Source organism: Cupressus sempervirens, chromosome 11, assembly GCF_028749045.1.
Source record: "Cupressus sempervirens isolate cs-2001-9-10 chromosome 11, ASM2874904v1, whole genome shotgun sequence".
Lineage (NCBI taxonomy): Eukaryota > Viridiplantae > Streptophyta > Pinopsida > Cupressales > Cupressaceae > Cupressus > Cupressus sempervirens.
In genome coordinates, this window is record NC_143128.1 from 685701777 (window position 1) to 685721748 (window position 19972).

General features: G+C 37.0%; 1 protein-coding gene across 1 annotated transcript in view; it reads right to left on the reverse strand.

Moving 5' to 3' along the window:
* Positions 1-500: 500 nt before the first annotated feature.
* Positions 501-19972, reverse strand: part of LOC149531568 (ycf20-like protein) — a 66927-nt gene continuing 47455 nt past the window's right edge. Inside the window, exon 3 of the mRNA XM_089810698.1 lies at positions 501-1031. Coding sequence (XP_089666824.1) covers positions 590-1031 — 442 coding nt within the window. The 3' untranslated portion in view covers positions 501-589. The remainder of the gene's footprint in view (positions 1032-19972) is intronic.

Genomic DNA, 19972 nt, shown 5'->3' on the forward strand with positions numbered 1-19972 from the left:
AGAAGCTAACCATTAAATAATGTGAATGGTTAATAAGATATTCCAAAATATATTTTAATCTATGTTTGATTTCTTGTACAACATTCTATTATTTCTAATCTGCATGTTATTTTCGGCAATCTGTGTAACATCTAAGGAGTTCATGGCCAGTCTCCCCAAAATGACACCTCATACCAAGTACTCTAACTATAGTATATAACATAAAACCAACATTAACTACCAAAATAAAACAATAATTTGAAATTTGAAAGGAAAGGGGCACTGCATAAGATAAAAAACTAATTTGACTTAAAATACTATTTAAAAACCGAAGTTAAGTAATCAAATAACTAATGGACCACCCTGGGCTTTTTATCAACTTAATATACAATAATAGTGCATTTTAGAGGCATTAAAAGAGTTGTAAAAAAGAAAAAGGGAACCCAGAAACAGTTGACAGACAAAGCACATGCATCTAACACCTTTTCCAAGCACTGCTGGACAATTCATCACAACCCAAGGAAAGAAATAAACACTATGATATTATATAATAATGATTCAGAATTGAAAATATTGAATGAATCAATTCTGACAACCTCTGTAGCACCATTTAGCTCCCAAGTTTAAAGGCATCTACAAAAAGGCCCAAGCAGACTCCTGCTTTCCAGAAATTCATCATAACCACTAAAGACTGTAGTTTGCGTATAGGTATAGGATTTCTATACATTAGTATACCAATGCCCTCAATTGCAGCTACTGCAATGCCAGCAACCAAAACATCCCAATCACCTGTTTGTCCTATAATTGTGGCCAGTGCATTTGCTGTATAATAACCTAAGAGCAGAAGAAATGTTTTCATGGGAAAATTGCTTCGAGCTCCATTAATTTTATTTAAGAGACGACTTCCACCAGCTTGAATTATTCTACCCAAGCGAGTACTTCCAAGGCCTGATCTGGGAATATCTTCATTGACTGTGCCCTCATTTCTATCTGAATTCGCTCCTGTATCTAAAACAAAAATTACCTGCCGAGCTCCTCGCCTTGAACTGTCACTGCATATTGAGACCAAGAAAAACAAACAAAATAGCCTCAGCAATATATTACAACCAATTTTGAAAAAATTATTCACCTTCTTAAAAATGTACAATGCTAAGTCAGACAACAATAATCGGGAAAATGACTGTAAGGCTTGCTGTCCAAGTAGTTTCCAATTTTTCCCCTGTAATGTTTTCTGGAAGATGAGATAAACTATGCATTCATAATAATTTAAAAATATTAGAAATCACAATGCGAAGTTCCATTATTCAGTTATCATAAACCAAAACAAATTCTGATGAAAATCTGTCATTCATATATGTTAAAAGAAATGTTCGCTCAAACAAATGTAAATCAAAGCTTAACACCAAATCAAATGAAATTTCAAAATTTGAGTACACAATAAAAGTAGGAAAAAAAACATCCCTACCAAACAAGGGACTGACAAATATGACTTGAATTTCAGCATCGCCAAGGCCAGAAAATAAAAAATATTATCAACATAAACAGCTTTTCTAAATAACTTTTTCTTGTCTCAATTGACAGATGCTTAGGGGTCCCTTATCTAGGGTTCTGCATCACTGATATGTAGAAGACAAATACCGTGTTTTAAGGGCATCTGGTGATAACTGAGACACAACCTTGTGTCCTTGAGACACAGGCAACATAGGGGCCACATCCCCGTGATTCAGGAACACACTACATAAATATAAGATTTATAAGAAAATTTTCACCAAGTGTTTTAGAAAACTTATTTTCATGCTTTCTCTTACACTGCAGCCAGAAAGTGTTATAACAACTAAAGAAAGGATAATATAAAGATACAGAACCATATAAATAAAAAGACTGGAAGATAGAAAACAAATAGGAACTAAAAAAATGATGTTGAAAGGGGAGCTCTGATCTCATATGCATGTACCTCTGTGTGTGTGTGCATACACACACATTTAATAGGTGCAGCTATGTAAATGTATATGTGTGTGAGTACGTGCATCTATTCAAGTCATGAGATTTCTTAATAAGAGCATTGCTCCTTATTAACCTTTACGATCATCATTCCTCCATATTTGGTTCAACTTATAAAGTGGCAAGGATGACTTGCTATACAAAAGAAAGGTGACCACACTTTTGGATAGAAAGAACCCAAGAAATATGTCATGACCCCTTTTCCCATGAGATTCCGGATTGACCCATAAGCCCATTTTTCATTTCCCGAGGAGGGCTCAAAGAAAAGAAAATAGGATAACATAGATATTTAAATTCAGTATCCAAATTATGGGGCCATGAGTGTTATGTAATAATTTGATCATTTTTTAAAATGGTGTAAGCCATGGATTCTGTGTGGGTGGTATTTTGGGGGGATTCAAATTAATTTGAAAATTGCATATTAATCAAGAGGTCCAAGAGAATGAATTCTTGTTTATCCTGTAGTTCAGAAAATCTTCGGACTCACTGCAGACTCGGACAGACTCAGGTATCCAATGGTGAGCTGAGTCGACTCAACATGGACTCCGGAGTCAAGTCCAAGTGAGTCATCCCTATTGGACTTGGGAGTTTTTTACATGGACTAGGGCAAGCCCATCATCAGGACTCACGAGTCCTAATGGACTCTCGCTGCAGCCTCTAGATGCCCAGTCATGTTTTAACTTCAATTTTCTCACTTTTTGATTCATTTGTTGTTTGTCCTTGCTCAAAAAAGGGTTTTAGGGTTTGGAGATGTTGAGAAAACAACATCAAAGCAGCAAAAGAGTGTTAAGTTTTAGGAGCCAGAAAAACATTCTACAAAATACAGAAACTCAATAACAAAAGAACATGCGAACTTATCCTGGGAATACCCTCCTCCTCGAGGGGAAAACCCAGCCACACCAAAAGATACGTCCTTTATTTTGATCTCAAATCAAATACAAGATTTATGCTTGCGATTGATGTCTTCATACAGACAATAAGCCTGCAATCAGAAAGTCTCAGAATCAGTGAAAAAATAACAGACTATAAATAATTTGGATCTCCTCACATAAGCAATAGATGATCATCTATTGATCGTGAGTAATAAGACTAGAACACATACAGAAGTTTCTGCAACCATATGCTCCACGGAACTCATCACTGCATACACAGAACCACAGAAATATTGTCATCTCACTGCTGTGTGATATCCAAATCACAGAATAGACTGTGAAAAAATCAAACTATTGCAGTCACTGATTATTAATCTCCTATCACAAATGATTATTAAACTGCTGAAAACAAATTCTCAGCTAATATCGAAAAATAACACAACTGCAACTTCACTTAAAATATGGAAAGAAATGCGCAACAGAATCAACACAATATTTTCGGACAAATTGTCCCTGGAAAAACCCCTAAGGGAAAACCAGTTCTACAGATGAGAAATTATATTAAACTTCAGCAAATCAAGAGATACAAAATTCCTTGCCTCACACTGGCAGAACTCCAACAACCTCCTAATTTCTCCCGCTGATATTTCTCACTGCTATTCCTGCGCTAACACTGCGCCCTTGCTAACACTGCAAGACTGTTTGCTAACACTGCAAACTGCTTCTCCAAAACGCTTCTTCTCCTTTTTTCTCCAAATGCCCCCTAGACCCCTTTTTATACTACTCTCGTTGGTAAACCAACGACCGAAATTAAATCTAACCAATGGCTGAGATTAAGACAACTCGACAGCCAATAATAGAATTGGTTGCAAGGTGTCCAAAAGTGAATCTCTAAAATTAGTAAATAATAACCATTTACTAATTTTTGGCAAGTGGACAAACAGCTGTCCAAACCACCCATAAATACAACCGCTATTCATAGATAAGGACGAACAGTTGTCCAAGCTACCCATAAATAGTGCTGCTATTTCTGGGTCAGAAATAACAGCTGTCCAACTAACAATAATTAACACTCCCTCTTAGCAAGGAAGCTGTTCTGCATGACACCCATCTTATCTCTGAAGAAGATAAATTTGGCCTTTCCCAAAGCCTTCGTCAGAATGTCTGCTACTTGCTCATCTGTAGGTATGTATTGTAGTCGAACAACTCCCCTTTGTACACAATCTCTGATGAAGTGATATCTGATATCTATGTGTTTAGACCTATCATGAAACACTGGATTCTCAGACAACTTGATGCAACTCTGATTGTCACAATGTATCACAGTAGTCTCAACCTTCTGACCAAACAAGGCTACTAACAACTTCCGAAGCCATATAGCTTCACATGTCGCCATGCTAGCTGCTACGTATTCTGCTTCTGCTGAACTTAGAGCCACAGACTTCTGCTTCCTGCTGAACCAAGATACAACTCCTGATCCCAAGCTGAAACAACACCCTGAAGTGCTCCTTTTGTCTGTTGTACTTCCTGCCCAATCTGCGTCAGTATAGCCTATCAACCTGATACCTTCACCTCGAACATATCTGATCCCATACTCGACTGTACCACACAAGTAACGTAGCACATGCTTAGCCGCTATCCAATGCATTCTCTTTGGTTCAACCATGAACTGACTAAGAGAGTTTACTGCAAATGCTATATCTGGTCTAGTCTTGACCAAATACATAAGCGAACCAATCAACTGTCTATATAAAGTGGGATCTACATCTTTCTCCTTAGATGTATCTACCTTCCTCCAATTCGTGATCATGGGTGTAGACATGGCTTTGCAATCCTCCATCCCGAATTTCTTCAAGATTTCAATGCAATATTTCCCTTGACCAAGGAAAATCTCCCCATCTGTCTGCCACACTTCCATGCCTAGAAAGTAGTGCATAAGTCCTAAATCCTTCATCTCGAACTCTTCTGCAAGGTTCCTCTTGCAATCCACTATGAGCCCTAGTGAACCTGTAAGAAATAGGTCGTCCACATAAAGAACAAGAATGAGAATCTCACCCCTAACCATCAAGTAGTAGAGGTTAGCATCTGCTTCACTCTTCACAAAGCCCATTTTCTGCAAGTATCTATCAATGCGCTCATACCACGCTCTAGGAGCCTGCTTGAGTCCGTACAATGCTTTCTTCAATCTGCACATGTGGGTCTCTTTGCTGTGTGCTACAAAGCCTTCTGGTTGTTCTATGTATACCTCCTCCTTCAACTCACCATTGAGGAATGCTGTCTTGACATCCATTTGATGGATCTGCCATCCCATTTGTGCTGCAAGTGAGATTACAGCTCGTATAGAAGTATACCTGGCAACTGGAGCAAATGTCTCCTCATAGTCTATTCCCTCCTTCTGAGAGAACCCCTTTGCCACAAACCTAGCCTTGTATTTCTCGATGCTACCATCTGCACCGTGCTTTATCTTATAGATCCAGCATGATCCAACTACAGCCCTATCTGTTGGTCTAGGTACTACCTCCCACACATCATTCTGCATTATTGAAGAATATTCCTCAACCATAGCATCTCGCCATACCTGATGTTCTGCAGCTTCCTGATAGCTAGAAGGCTCACTATCTACCAACTGACTAACTAATGCCACATAGTCATTGAACTTGGCTGGTTGTCTTCGCTGTCTAGTACTCTTCCTAGGAGCTCCCACAAACTCCTGAGTATCCCTTTGTGTATCTGGAACCACATGGTTCCTGCTGCCAACTGTAGAGGATGAAATGTCAACCTCTAAGTCTTCCAAATGCATTTCCTGTTGCACCTGTTGCTCCATACTCTGTGAATCTTCACTAACTGAGTCTACACTCGTACTGGTAACTGTACTTGAGCTTTGATGCCCTTGACTTGGTCTTGGAGCTTCTGTTGGCTGCTCACTCTGATCATCTGCTGGCAAATCTCTGGATCTCTTGAATGCCTTGTCCTCCATGAACTTGACATCCCGTCTGACAATAACTCTTTTAGTCCCTGGAATGAAAATCCTGTATGCCTTTGAGGTCTCACTGTACCCAACAAAGTACCCCCTCTCTGCAGTCTGATCTAACTTTGTACGTGTATCTCCAGGAATATGACAATATGCCAAACTCCCGAATATCCTGAAGTGACTAACATCTGGCTTCTTCCCTGTGAAAGCCTCCTCTGGTGTCATCTTCCCTAGCACCTTGTGTGGAACTCTATTCTGAATGTAGACTGCTGTATTACACGCCTCTGCCCATAAGTAACGGGGCATGTCCTGGTCATGTAGCATAGCTCTTGCTGCCTCCGATATAGAACGGTTCTTCCTCTCAGCAACTCCATTCTGCTGTGGATTGTAAGGAACAGTCCATTCTCTCTTGATTCCTTCTCTGGTGCAGAACTCTTGGAAGACATTTCCTTTGTACTCGCCTCCATTGTCTGACCGAAGAACCTTTATCTTCTTTCTTGTCGAGTTCTCCACAAGAGCCTTGAACTCTTGGAATCGACTGAAAACCTCATCTTTAGTCTTCAAGAAGTATATCCAGGTCTTTCTAGAGAAGTCATCAATAAAAGTAACATAGTACTCATATCCTCTGAGAGATTTCGTTGACATCGGTCCACAAACATCTGAATGTACTAGATCAAGAACACCCTTAGATCTGGTGTCACTCCTTGGAAAAGATGCTTTCGCAAACTTCCCCAACACACATCCCTTACATACATCGTCATGCTCTGAGCTCACCTCTGGAACACCTGTCACGGTCTCACGAAGCAATCTAAGTGCTCCATGATGAATATGGCCCAACCTCCTATGCCATAGCTCTCCAAGATCTCTAGGATTATTGTTGCTCATAAGTGCCTTAGGAGTATCAAATTGCAATCTATAAAGGCGACCACTCCTAACTCCAATAGTTATGGGTGATTTCCAATCCTTGTGCTTAATCAACACATGTGTCCCTCTAAAGAGTACATTATACCCCCTATCTTGAAGAACAGATACAGAAATCAAATTCATACCTAAGCCCGGCACATATAACACATCATGAAGAGGAATTATCTTTCCATTCTCCCTCTGAAACTGAACAGTCCCTTTCCCAAAAGGGTTGAGTTTGGACAAGTTTCCCATAGAAATCTGGATGTTGGTGTCCTCCTCCTTGTAACTGGAGAAGTACTCTCTAACTCCTGTCATATGAAATGACGCCCCACTATCTATATACCAAACACACTGTGAGGTTGAGCTAACCATACAAGCTATGAGTGCAAACTCATCTTCCATTCTGCTGGAGAGTTCTTCTGCACTTGCTGAAGCTGCTACCTGCTTCTTACCCTTTTTCCTCTCTAGGCAATCACTGACATAGTGGCCAAACTCGTGACATCCAAAGCACTTGACCTTAGAAAAGTCCTTCTTCTTTTCACTTTGTGAATTTGATCCTTTGCTAGATCCCTTCTTTGCTTTCCCTTTACCCGCTAGGGCAATGTTCTCTTGTTCCACCTCATTTTTCTGACTCTTGTTGGCCCCATTGACAAGACTTAGTCTAAACTCCTCCTGAGTGAAATCAGTCCATAGTCGATCCCAACTCGGTAAAGTATCTCGTCCACTGACAACTTGAACAAAGACACTCCATTGTTTAGTAAACCCATTTAGGGCTATTCTCACTAGCTCATCATCACTAGAGCTATCTCCAACAGCTGCTAACTCATCCTTGACAAGTCTGAGCCTGGTGAGGTAACTTGTGACGTCTTCTCCCTGATTCATCCGGGTATTCTTTAGCTTCTCTCTGAGAATCAACTTCCTGTTAGTGGTAGCATTCTGGTACAGATTTAGAATGGCGTCCCACATCTTCTTTGCTGTATCTAGCTCCGAGATATGTGGAACAATATGATCCTTGACACCATCAAGGATAATCCTCCTAGCTTTGGCATCGTCCTTCCTATATGCTGCAAGCTGTGTTGCATCCGTTGGTACAGGTACACCACTGGTAGCATAATCCTTGATACCATTCTCTTCCAACAATATGGAAATTCTGGCCTTCCAGACACCAAAATTTGAGGCACCATCCAATCTATCCTGATCTCTCAAACCAGCTGAAGCCATCTCAAGGGTTTAAAGCAATAATAAATCTAAAGAGATCAAAATTTCTTTCCTAGGGCAAAACTCTTCTACCCTTAACAATGCTCTGATACCATGTGAAAAAATCAAACTATTGCAGTCACTGATTATTAATCTCCTATCACAAATGATTATTAAACTGCTGAAAACAAATTCTCAGCTAATATCGAAAAATAACACAACTACAACTTCACTTAAAATATGGAAAGAAATGCGCAACGGAATCAACACAATATTTTTGGACAAATTGTCCCTGGAAAAACCCCTAAGGGAAAACCAGTTCTACAGATGAGAAATTATATTAAACTTCAGCAAATCAAGAGATACAAAATTCCTTGCCTCACACTGGCAGAACTCCGACAACCTCCTAATTTCTCCCGCTGATATTTCTCACTGCTATTCCTGCGCTAACACTGCGCCCTTGCTAACACTGCAAGACTGTTTGCTAACACTGCAAACTGCTTCTCCAAAACGCTTCTTCTCCTTTTTTCTCCAAATGCACCCTAGACCCCTTTTTATACTACTCTCGTTGGTAAACCAACGACCGAGATTAAATCTAACCAACGGCTGAGATTAAGACAACTCGACAGCCAATAATAGAATTGGTTGCAAGGTGTCCAAAAGGGAATCTCTAAAATTAGTAAATAATAACCATTTACTAATTTTTGGCAAGTGGACAAACAGCTGTCCAAACCACCCATAAATACAACCGCTATTCATAGATAAGGACGAACAGCTGTCCAAGCTACCCATAAATAGTGCTGCTATTTCCGGGTCAAAAATAACAGCTGTCCAACTAACAATAATTAACATAGACTCAATACATATACGGTTCTGCTAATACACTGAGCATGAATATGATACGAATGTCTTTTCTAACATAGAGCAGACATCACTGATTGACGCTGATACAGAATCAAGACTTTTCAAGTATCTTGCAAATACAAAATAATTAACGACATATATGCAGCTTTATTACACAGAATATCTCCTGATGAATGTAAAAGGTCATTGTCGTCACACCTCAAGAATTGATGGCAATAACAAATACTAGGCAAATTGAATCCTCCGGTATAACCCGTCCAATCAATCCTCCAGTGATGACCTGTCACGACAGTCACAAGTCGGCGAGTCTTCATCATCCAATTCAGTAAAGCATCGTGTCCCTTTCATGATGATAATTGCACAACTCGAAGCACTAAAAGAAATGGTTCAACATAAGCCGAAGGTCTCTACATATTCAATGATGGTGAAGAGCTGAGCCCTTTATGCCACGATAGCCATGTACACAGACAATACGGGGGACTCTTTGAATTTCCGCTGCTACGCAAGAATGATACTCTTCCATTTTCTTTTATTGTTAACTTAATGAGAAGACGAAAAGAAGCATCATGCCATACAGCCTGACAATAGATACAAATAAAGTCCATCCATATACCATTGTGAAGACCTTTCTTGCTCGTGAGAGATGGATACCATGTAAACAAACACATCAATACAAACTCATGAGGGTAAAAAATATGAAGAGATGGCCCAGCATAACCAAAATCTGAAAGCAAAGATATCAACTAGAAGGAAGATTGCGCAACCATCACAGGTAAAATCATCTCTATCACAGCTACCTGGAACATTATCAAAGAGGTCCAGGTAAAGGATTTTTTCGTCTCGTCATTTCAATCTATTATAAATCAAGAAAATCTTGAAAAGCAAGGAGAAATGCTGGCAAAAAGTTTTCCTTTCCCTTTTAAACTTATTTCCTTGCATTTTTATCTTGTTTTTTAATACAATTTTTATCAAATGATTCTTTATCAACCGTTTTTGTTGATATTGTTTTTTTTGTGTTTTTCATAGTATAACAGCAGTGTCAACTTCAACTAGAAAGGCAGCCCAAAAATATGGAAGGAAAAAAGATGAGGCATAGAACTATAGAATAAAGAGAGACAAAAAGAGACTCGCACAAAATGTGGCCAATGGATGATAGGTGGAGTGAACAGATTAAAACACCATCTTACAAAAATACCTAGGCAAAATGTGGAAGGTTGCCCAAAAACAACTATGGAGATTATTAGACAAATGAAGGCCCTTCTTGCTGAATATGAATTGCAAAAAGAAGAAAGGGAAAAATACAAAAGAAGCCATGATAACTGCAATGAATTTGAATGCGCCCACTTCAGCTTCCCTTGATCACACTCGCAGAAGTGCAAGCATCTATCGACTAAATTCATCTAGTGTTGACAATGGGTTAAGATTAGTGAGTCTCGGAATCCTCTTACATCAAACCCAGATTTCTTTGTTCTGCACAATTTTCCAAGAGCACAACCTTCACTTGAAGTTATGGGATAGATAGAATAAAGAAACACATGAGCAAGCAGTGATGGTAGTAGGAAATTTTTGATACTACAACAATTTGCCTTTCAATGCAGCTAACAGCCCATATTGGGAAGGTTTGGTTACTGCATTTACAGTTGCAGGCAAGAGGTTTAAGGCACCAACAACTAAATATTTCATTTCAGTGGGCCATTGCTAGAGAAATCCGTGATGAATACATAGGTTTGTTAATTATTGTGGATCTCTGATAGATAAAACAATTACAAAATAAATGCTTGCAGAGAATATCTTACTTGAATAATGCAGAATGTATTTACATTTCTTTTGGCAGAGATCACAGTATTATCTTCCTTCTTCAAACTGTAACTGTAACAACTGAAGTGCTGTATAACTGATGAAATAATAATAACAACAGTGAGCAATGTTTATACAATATTATTTATTGACTGTAGGTACTTTGAATGCTGTGGATTAATTGCTTTCCCTGTGGCAGAGTGCTCATATATATATATATGAGTAAAGGACATGACTCCGAAGAGTCATGTCTCTACGTGGCCCATATATATATATATGAGTAAAGGACATGACTCCGAAGAGTCATGTCTCTACGTGGCCCAAGGGCCATGTAGAGACATGCCTCTTCAGAGACATGTTCGTTTACAACAATAACAAACAACCTTAATATATATGTGCCCAATAACAACAATATAACATGGCACGATAATGAGTTGTCTCCCAATAATAAAGGAGCCCGATCACAATGAAGGCTGCCGATAATCAATGAAACTTGATCACAGTATTGCTGATAATCCATATAATATTACAAGGACGTAGGTATATATATATATGTATATGTATATTAATATATATACATATATATATGCTTATATCCATGTGATTTATGGAGTCAGCAGTAATTTTCAGTATATCAAGTAATCCATGTTTTGCTTCTTCTAACGCTAAACATTAACACTCCCTCTTTAGCAAGGGAGAAGTAAAACATCAATAAGTCAGAATCATCATATAATCAACACAATATGAACAGTAAATGATCTCTACTTGCACTTAAGCAATGTCTAGAGATGTCCATGATACTACACTCATAATCTCTACTTGCACTTAAGCAATGTCTAGAGTTGCACATATAATCTCTACTTGCACTTAAGCAATGTCTCGAGATGCCCATATAATCTCTACTTGCACTTAAGCAATGTCTAGAGATGCTCATATAATACACACACAAGTTTATTATTTACAAGATCGTCACCTTGTAAATAATTTCCTTCAAATAAATATGTCCATGAAAGATCGTCACCTTTCATTACATATCAAATGCTACTAAGTAACCAATAGAAGTATAAACTTAAATGAAATAAATATTTTATTTCAAAAATTTATCATTACAATTAATCATACCAAGTTTTTCTCTAAAGTATTTCAGTTTCACTTTAGCAAGAGGCTTGGTAAGGATATCAATTGTTTACTCATTTGTACATATGTATTCCAATTGAATAACTCCTCAATTCACCATATCTCTAATATAATGAAATGGAATTTCAATATGTTTGGAGCGGTTGTGAAATACTGGATTAGAAGAAAGCTTAGTACAACTTTGATTATCACAATAAATCACAGTGGGCTTCAAATGTCTTTTGAAGAGATCTAATAGCAACTTTTGTAGCCATACTACTTCTCTAGCACCCAAGGAAGACGTAATGTACTCAGCTTCGGTGGAATTCAATGCTACTGAAGTTTGTTTCCGACTAGACCAAGAAATCATACCAGATCCAAAACCGAAACAATATCCTCAAGTACTCTTCCGCTCAACAAAGCTTCCAGCCCAATCAGAATCTAAATATCTAAGTAGTTCAATGTTGACTTTGTCATATTTGATTCCCATTCCAATAGTACCCTTTAGATATCTCAATATGTATTTAGCTGCAAGTAAATGTATCTTCTTAGGAGCACACATAAACTGACTCAAGGTGTGAGTTGCATAGCATATGTTAGGACGAGTATTGACCAAATACATCAAGGATCCAATAATTTGTCTGTAGTAAGTAGAATCTACAGCCTCAGATTTGTTCATATCATCTTTTAATTTGTGTAGATTTATTTCCATAGGAGTAGCAACCGATTTACATTCCATCATTCCAAATTTGGTTAAGATATCAATTGTATATTTTCCCTGATTTAGTATAATACAGTTCTCTTGTTGCCAGACTTTTAATCCCAGAAAGTAGTGAAGTAACCCTAAGTCTTTCATTTCAAATTCTGCAGTGAGTTCTTGCTTACATTTTTTTATGAGATGTTTCTCACCTGTAATTAGCAAATCATCAACATATAATACAAGAATAATCATATCATCACCTTTAGTTTCGAAGTACAAATTTGGGTCAGCTTCATTTTTGGCATATCCTAATTTCAATAGATGATTATCTATTCTTTCATACCAGGCTCTGGGAGCCTATTTGAGTCCATAAAGTGCTTTCTTTAATTTACAAACATGAGTCTTGCTGTCATAAGTATTGAACCCTTCTGGTTGTTTAATGTAAACTTCTTCTTCAATCTTGCCATTGAGAAATGTTGTTTTGACATCCATCTGTATGTACTTTCCATCCTTTAGATGCTGCAATTGCTAGGATTGTTCTAACTGAAATGTACCTTGCAACAGGGGTAAAGGTTTCTTCATAATCAATACCTTCTTTCTGAGAGAAACCTCGGGCTACAAATCTTGTCTTGTATTTTTTAATACTACCATCTAAAGCATGTTTAATCTTGAATAACCATTTGGAAGAGATAACTGATTTGTTCTTAGGTCTTGGTACAACAACCCATATGTCATTCTTCAATATAGAGTTATATTCCTCAATCATTGCTTCCTTCCATGATTGATGTGAAAGTGCTTCTTCAACATTAGTAGGTTCAAATTTTATGAGTTCAAATATTAATGCAACATAACAAGATTGATTTCTGGTCCTTTTGCTTTCCTGAATTACTTCATCTGGTTCAACTTGATTTTCTTCTAACATTTTTCTAGCCCAAAGAGGTCTCTTTTTATTGTTATTGTTGATGTTTTCAGGTTCTATATGATTAGACATGGAAGAAAAGTCAAAATCATCCTCCCTCTCAATTTCTATGGGTTGATCTTCTTCAGAAATAGATTCATCACTATTACTAGAAATTTTATAGGCTGTGTCTTCTTCAAATATTACATCTCTGCTAATTTCAATTGTCCTTTGCCTAGGAATGTAGATCCCGTATCCTTTTGTAGTTTCACTATATCCAATGAATATTTCCTTTTTCCCAGAAGGCTCCAATTTTGTTCTTTTCTCTTTTGGTATGTGAATATAGACTAGACATCCGAATATTCTCAGGTGGCTTAAATCTGGTTTAATCCCTGTAAATACTTTTTTTTGGGTGGTATTTTCTAATATGGAGTGAGGGCATCAATTTTGTATGTAGACAGCAGTATTAGATGCTTCAACCCAAAATGAGTAATGAAGTTTTTGATCATGTAACATGGCTCTGGCTAATTCAACAATAGATCTATTTTTCCTTTCAGCTATTCCATTCTGTTGAGAATTATAAAGTGGTACAGAAAACTCCCTCTTAATTCCAACAGAAATACATAAGTTTTTAAAGATATCAGATATGTATTCACCTCCATTGTCAGACATTACGGTTTTGATCTTTTGACCTGATTGATTTTCAACTAAGGCTTTAAACTCTTTAAACTTGGATAAGACCTCAGATGACTCCTTTTGTTTCAGAAAATAGATCCAGGTTCTCCTAGAGTAATCATCAATGAAAATTATAAAAACACCCATTAAGAGAGGGGACTGACATAGGACCACAATGATCTATATGAATCAATTCAAGAATGGATTTAGATTTATGATCACTTTTGGGGAAGGAATGTTTAGTATTTTTACCTAATGCACACCCTTTACAAATACTTGAATGATCTGCTTTTAGATTAGGTAGATCTTTTACAATTTTCCCTATAGATGATAAGGCCCGAAAGTTAAGATGACCTAGTCTACTATGCGAGATTTCAGAGAAATTTGACTTATCATTACTAAGGGTTAAGTTTAAATTAGGATTTTGGTTATTAAAAAGCTTATAAAGACTTCCATCTCTAACTCCAATGGAGATGGCTTTCTTAATAGTTAAGTTCTTAGGCCAAGATAGAACTCTATCTTCTTGAAATGCAATTTTGTACTCTTGATCAACAAGTTTGGAGATGGAGACAAGATTTCTTTTGATCCCTACTACATATAGAACATTCTTGAGTTGAAGTGTGATTCCAAAATTCAGTTGTACAGAACAAGAACCAATTCCTTTAATTGGATGAGAGGAATTATCTCCAATGGTTACTTCTTCTGATTCATAATTTGAGAAGGTTTCAAACTTATCCTTAAATCCGGTGATGTGACGAAAAGCTCCACTATCTATGATCTAAGTATTGTGATTAGTGTTTAACTCGCTTGAGAGGGCTACGAGGAATGGATAATTTTCTTAATCCACTTTCTCAACATTTTCTTCTTTAACTTCTGCTAAAACTGCTTGAATTTTCTGCTTTTCTGGACATACATAATAAGAGTGACCAAGCTTATCACATTTAAAACGTCTAACTTTGGACCAGTCACATTGTTTGTAAGATTTGTGATTTTTGTTGGAATCCTTCTTGTTATTCTTAAACTTTCTTTTCTTATTTGATTTGGTGTATAGTGCTTGGATGTCTCCCTCTTGATTTGAACTTAGTCCTCTGGACGCTAGTCTAGACTCCTCTTGAGTGCATTCATTCTTTAATTGATCAAATTTCGGAAGTTCGGGTCATGAACTTAAACCTCAAATGAAGGTTTCCCATGACAAAGGAAGACCTCTGAGAGTAATCATGCTTAGTTCCTTATCATCCACTTGGTTTTTCATAGTTACAAGTTGATCTTTTAATTCAGTAATTCTTAAGAAATATGAGGTTATGGATTCTCCACTTTTCATCTTTATATAAAGTAGATCTTGTTTTAAAGTTAATAATCTACTTGTATTGTTGATTTCAAATGTATTTTGAATGGAGAACATTTCAAATGCAGTTTGAAGATTAGCTATAGATGGAAGTATATGATCATTTACTGAATCTATAATGATCTTCATTGTTTTATTATTATGCCTTTTCCATGTTACTTTCTCAAATTCACTTTCAGGCATGGGTAAATTTGATTCAATGTATTTTTCTAATTCCATTTCTCTTAGCACCATTAATAATCTGATTTTCCAAGATGAGAAGTTTGATGCTCCATCTAGCCTATCTTCTATTCTTACGTGATTCACCATTTTAATGCTTTGATTTTAAAACCTCTTTCTTTAACTTTTAAAATTTAGATTAGAATGAATACTTTGCAAAAAATTTCCTATCAGTATAGCTCCAATACCATGTTAATTATTGTGGATCTCTGATAGATAAAACAATTACAAAATAAATGCTTGCAGAGAATATCTTACTTGAATAATGTAGAATGTATTTACTTTTCTTTTGGCAGCGATCACAGTATTATCTTCCTTCTTCAAACTGTAATTGAAACAACTAAAGTGCTGTATAACTGATGAAATAATAATAACAACAGTGAGCAATGTTTATACAATATTATTTATTGATTGCAGGTAATTTAAATGTTGCGGATTAATTGCTTTCCTTGCGGCAAAGTGCTCATATATATATGTGAGTAGAGGACATGACTCTGAAGAGTCATGTTCGTTTACAATGATAACAAACAACCTTAATATATATGTGCCCGATAACAACAATATAACATGGCACAATAATGAGTTGTCTCCCGATAATAAAGGAGCCCGATCATAATGAAGGCTGCAGATAATCAATGAAACTTGATCACAGTATTGCCAATAATCCATCTAATATTAAAAGGATGTAGGCATATATATATATATGCTTATATCCATGTGATTTATGGAATCAGCAGTAATTTTCAGTATATCAAGTAATCCATGTTTTGCTTCTTCTGATGCTAAACATTAACAAGGTTGTGGTTGATGATCAAAAAAGAAATTGGAGAAAAGGATGCACCATCTTATCTGATGGATGGGGACAGATGGAATAGGACTCTCCTCAACTTCTTGTTGGCTTCTAATGGTACAATGGTAATACTCAAGTCTATAGATGCCTCAAATGAAATAAAAAACATTGAGACTACAATTTGTTAGATGGGGTGATCAACGATGTTAGAGATGAGAATATTGTCCAAATTATCACACACAGCACAGTTGCATATGTAGTTGTAAGTAGAATTTTTATGGGCATTGGGAAGATTGGATGGGTGAAAGGGTGGTTGGAGATGCTAAAAGTGTCACCAAATTCATCTACAAGCATACTTGGGTCCTCTCTTTAATGAGAAAACACACAAATGGCAAGGAACTTGTTCAACCAGGAGTGACACAATTTGCTATCCATTTCCTCGTATCGTAAAGCATTCTTGGTGCCATTACTCATCTTAAGAAGATGTTTGTATCTAATGCTAGGCTAGAGTCTACATACTCCATAAAACCTAAAGAAAGAGAAGATAGTGTTGTTTTTAATTATGGGTTTAGAAAAAGTAGAGACGAGTTGATCAAGGTAAGTAACAACACAAGTATGAACTTTACAAAAGATAATCTACTTGTTGTTTTTGTTTTAGGTGTTAATCTTGTAATAATTTACATCTTTTAGATGACAGAACCTTTGGTAAGGGTTCTTCATATGGTGGATGAAGAGGACCCACTGTGTTTCATTTAGGAGGCCATGGATGTTAGGATTAACCACGGACAGAAATAACAATTACATGCAAATATAACCAATATCAGAAAATAATAAATCGCACAGAAGAGAGCACAAGACACAAGGATTTAACGTGGTTCACCCAATCCCTGGGCTACGTCCACCAATAACAAGTCCAATATTATTATTATCTAGTGATTGCAATCCACAATACCTTACAGCTCAATACTGCCACAAGAAGCTACAATATCACCATACATTATGAAATCCCTAACCCTAAGCCAATTTATACAAGCTTTTGCCGCGTACAAAATTGGAGCTAGAATAAGTCGTCCAATAGAAAAATAGCAGCCAACACCTTTGACAATAGTAAATTCATTTTTGGCTTTGGGGGCATTGCCACCCAAAACCCCCACGGGGGCATTGCCCCTCAACCCCACCCTGTACTACGACAAGGAGCGCACCTGGGGTGTTGCCCCAAGACCCCACAAGGGGCGCTGCCCCCAAACCCTTGCAATAATAATCTAGGGGGGAAACACGTTGAATGAAGGGGGAAAATTAACCTCCAAGTCTGATTAAGCTCCACATCACAACAATGGATAGGGCCAAAGAGGCCATTTTAACATTACTGTGGTGGAAATTTAAAAAAATATGAAATCCTTTGCTTATCATTAATCGTAGGTTGTCAAACCAAATCCACTAACTAATACATGCCTTGGCATACTTCTTGAACCCAAGACTATACTTCTCTGATTCATTTAGGGCTAATGAGATGGTCTTGTTTCATGCATTCATAAGATGGCTCCTGATCCTGACTTGAGAGACAAGGTTCTTAATGAGTTGGAGGTGAGATCAGATATTTGCTATATATCTTATTTATGAATTTGGAAATGTTCACTGTTCAAGATCTACAAGGGTGCAAAGGGGACACCACTTCTCTTCACAACAAGCAATTGATAGGAGACAAAAACTTGGTTAAATATTTTGCTCGATACTAGAAAAAAAATAGAAACTTGATTATGATTGCTACAAACTTGAATTTTTACTCAATTCTAAATTTCTAATACTTCTAAATGTTTTTTTGTAGAAATATGGTGACAGAATTCTGTTGTCAGCATGCCTAATCTTCAAATGATAGCCATCTGCATTTTGTCCAGACATGTAGTGCTTCTAGGTGTGACTGGTATTGTAGTTTATTTGAGAACATTCACACAAAGAAGAGAAGAGCATTCGCCCTAAAGAAACTCAATGATCTTGTCTTCGTTTGGTACAACCTTTGCCTTCACACTAGAAGGTGGAGGGTGTTTCACATGAGTCCATTGACTTGGACAAAATTGATCCATAAAGCAATTGGACCATCAGTGAACAAGAAGATGGCGATGATGTCCTACTTACTGAAGATCTTGTAGAATCAGATAGAGGAGTAGCAAAGAAGCAAAAGAAGCAGCATTGGATGATTTTGATGAGGAGGATGACAAGAAGGGGACTTTGATGTTGAAGAAGAAGAATTAATTCCTGTTTAGATGCCTCAACACCTACTAGTTCAAGGCCTGAAAAATTAGATTATATTAGGAGAAGGAAGAGGAAGATGCAGTCTTTAGTTTTCTGTTTTTTACATTTGGACATATCATTATATATGTAATTTTGTAAACATTTATAAAATTATGTTGTTGTTATACATTTTAAAGTTTAAAACTACGATGAAGTTTCAAATATTGAACATTTGAGATTGATATGACATGTGTGATGTTTTAATTGTGGCTCTTATGTTCTCTAAATGCGTTAATTTGTTTTTGTTTTTTTGTAGAACTATGTTTTTTTCTTTTGTCGGGTCCTTTCCCGAATCTTTTCCAAGTCCATGTCCAAGTCCAATTTTTTCGTTTGCAATGTCCGAGTTTTCCAACTATGGAATCACCTACTCGGAGAGGAAGTACCTCAAACATTAACCCAAACAATTGATTCCTCACTTGATACCTTCTAGCCTACATTCCTTCAAAAGAAATCAGATACATCAAGGGGAGAGCTAACAGAGATACTACTTGAGTTTTCAGCCCTTCATGTCAAATACAACGCCTTGAAGCAAAAAGATCGGGATAAACTCTGATCTTCTGCATTCTGCAACATATATCTCTAAAATGATCCTCAAATCAAGAAGAAACTAATTCAAAATCAAGTTAACAAGAAATTGCAGCAATGTTTAGGCACAAAACTATTCATCCCATGCTTGGATCCAAAAAATCAACACCTACCTATCTCTCAATTCAATATACAAAGAAGAAACCATCAAGTTTGCTTCCCTCCATCTAGAAGGGGTAGCCCATAAATGGTGACCTGGTACCATGGCATTGTGACACAAAAGAATAGTCTCATCAGTACTTTTGAAGAGTTTATCCAAAGGATGATCGAAAGATCTGATAGGGTTGATCCAGAAATTCACTTTCAAAAAAGGGACAGATAAAACACCAGATAGCAATGGAGCACTGCACAGGTGACTTTCAAAGGACAGCTGTCAAAGTTGTTGATCTATCTGATAAAAGGATCATGGTTCTATTCGACACAGTTCGGCACACTTTTCAAGAGGCAATCAAAAGGGCCCGAACTTTAGAGTCATCTTTACCTCAAAGTAAATTCTATGCTAATGGTCCTTTTATAAACCATAAGGAGTTCCAAAAGGGAGAATCAAGAGCACATTTTTTTTTGCCACTGTTAAAAAGAAATGAAGACAAGAAAAAATAAATGCAGGAGGAAGCAACAATTGTTCCATTGCAAAGAACCCTAAGAGCTAGGGAGCAACTATTGGTCCATTGCAAACAACCTTAAGAGCTAGGACAGAAATGTGTCTTGGCATAGGTCAGATGCACTATATTGAAGTCATGTCAAATGAGGAAACAAACGATGCCAATG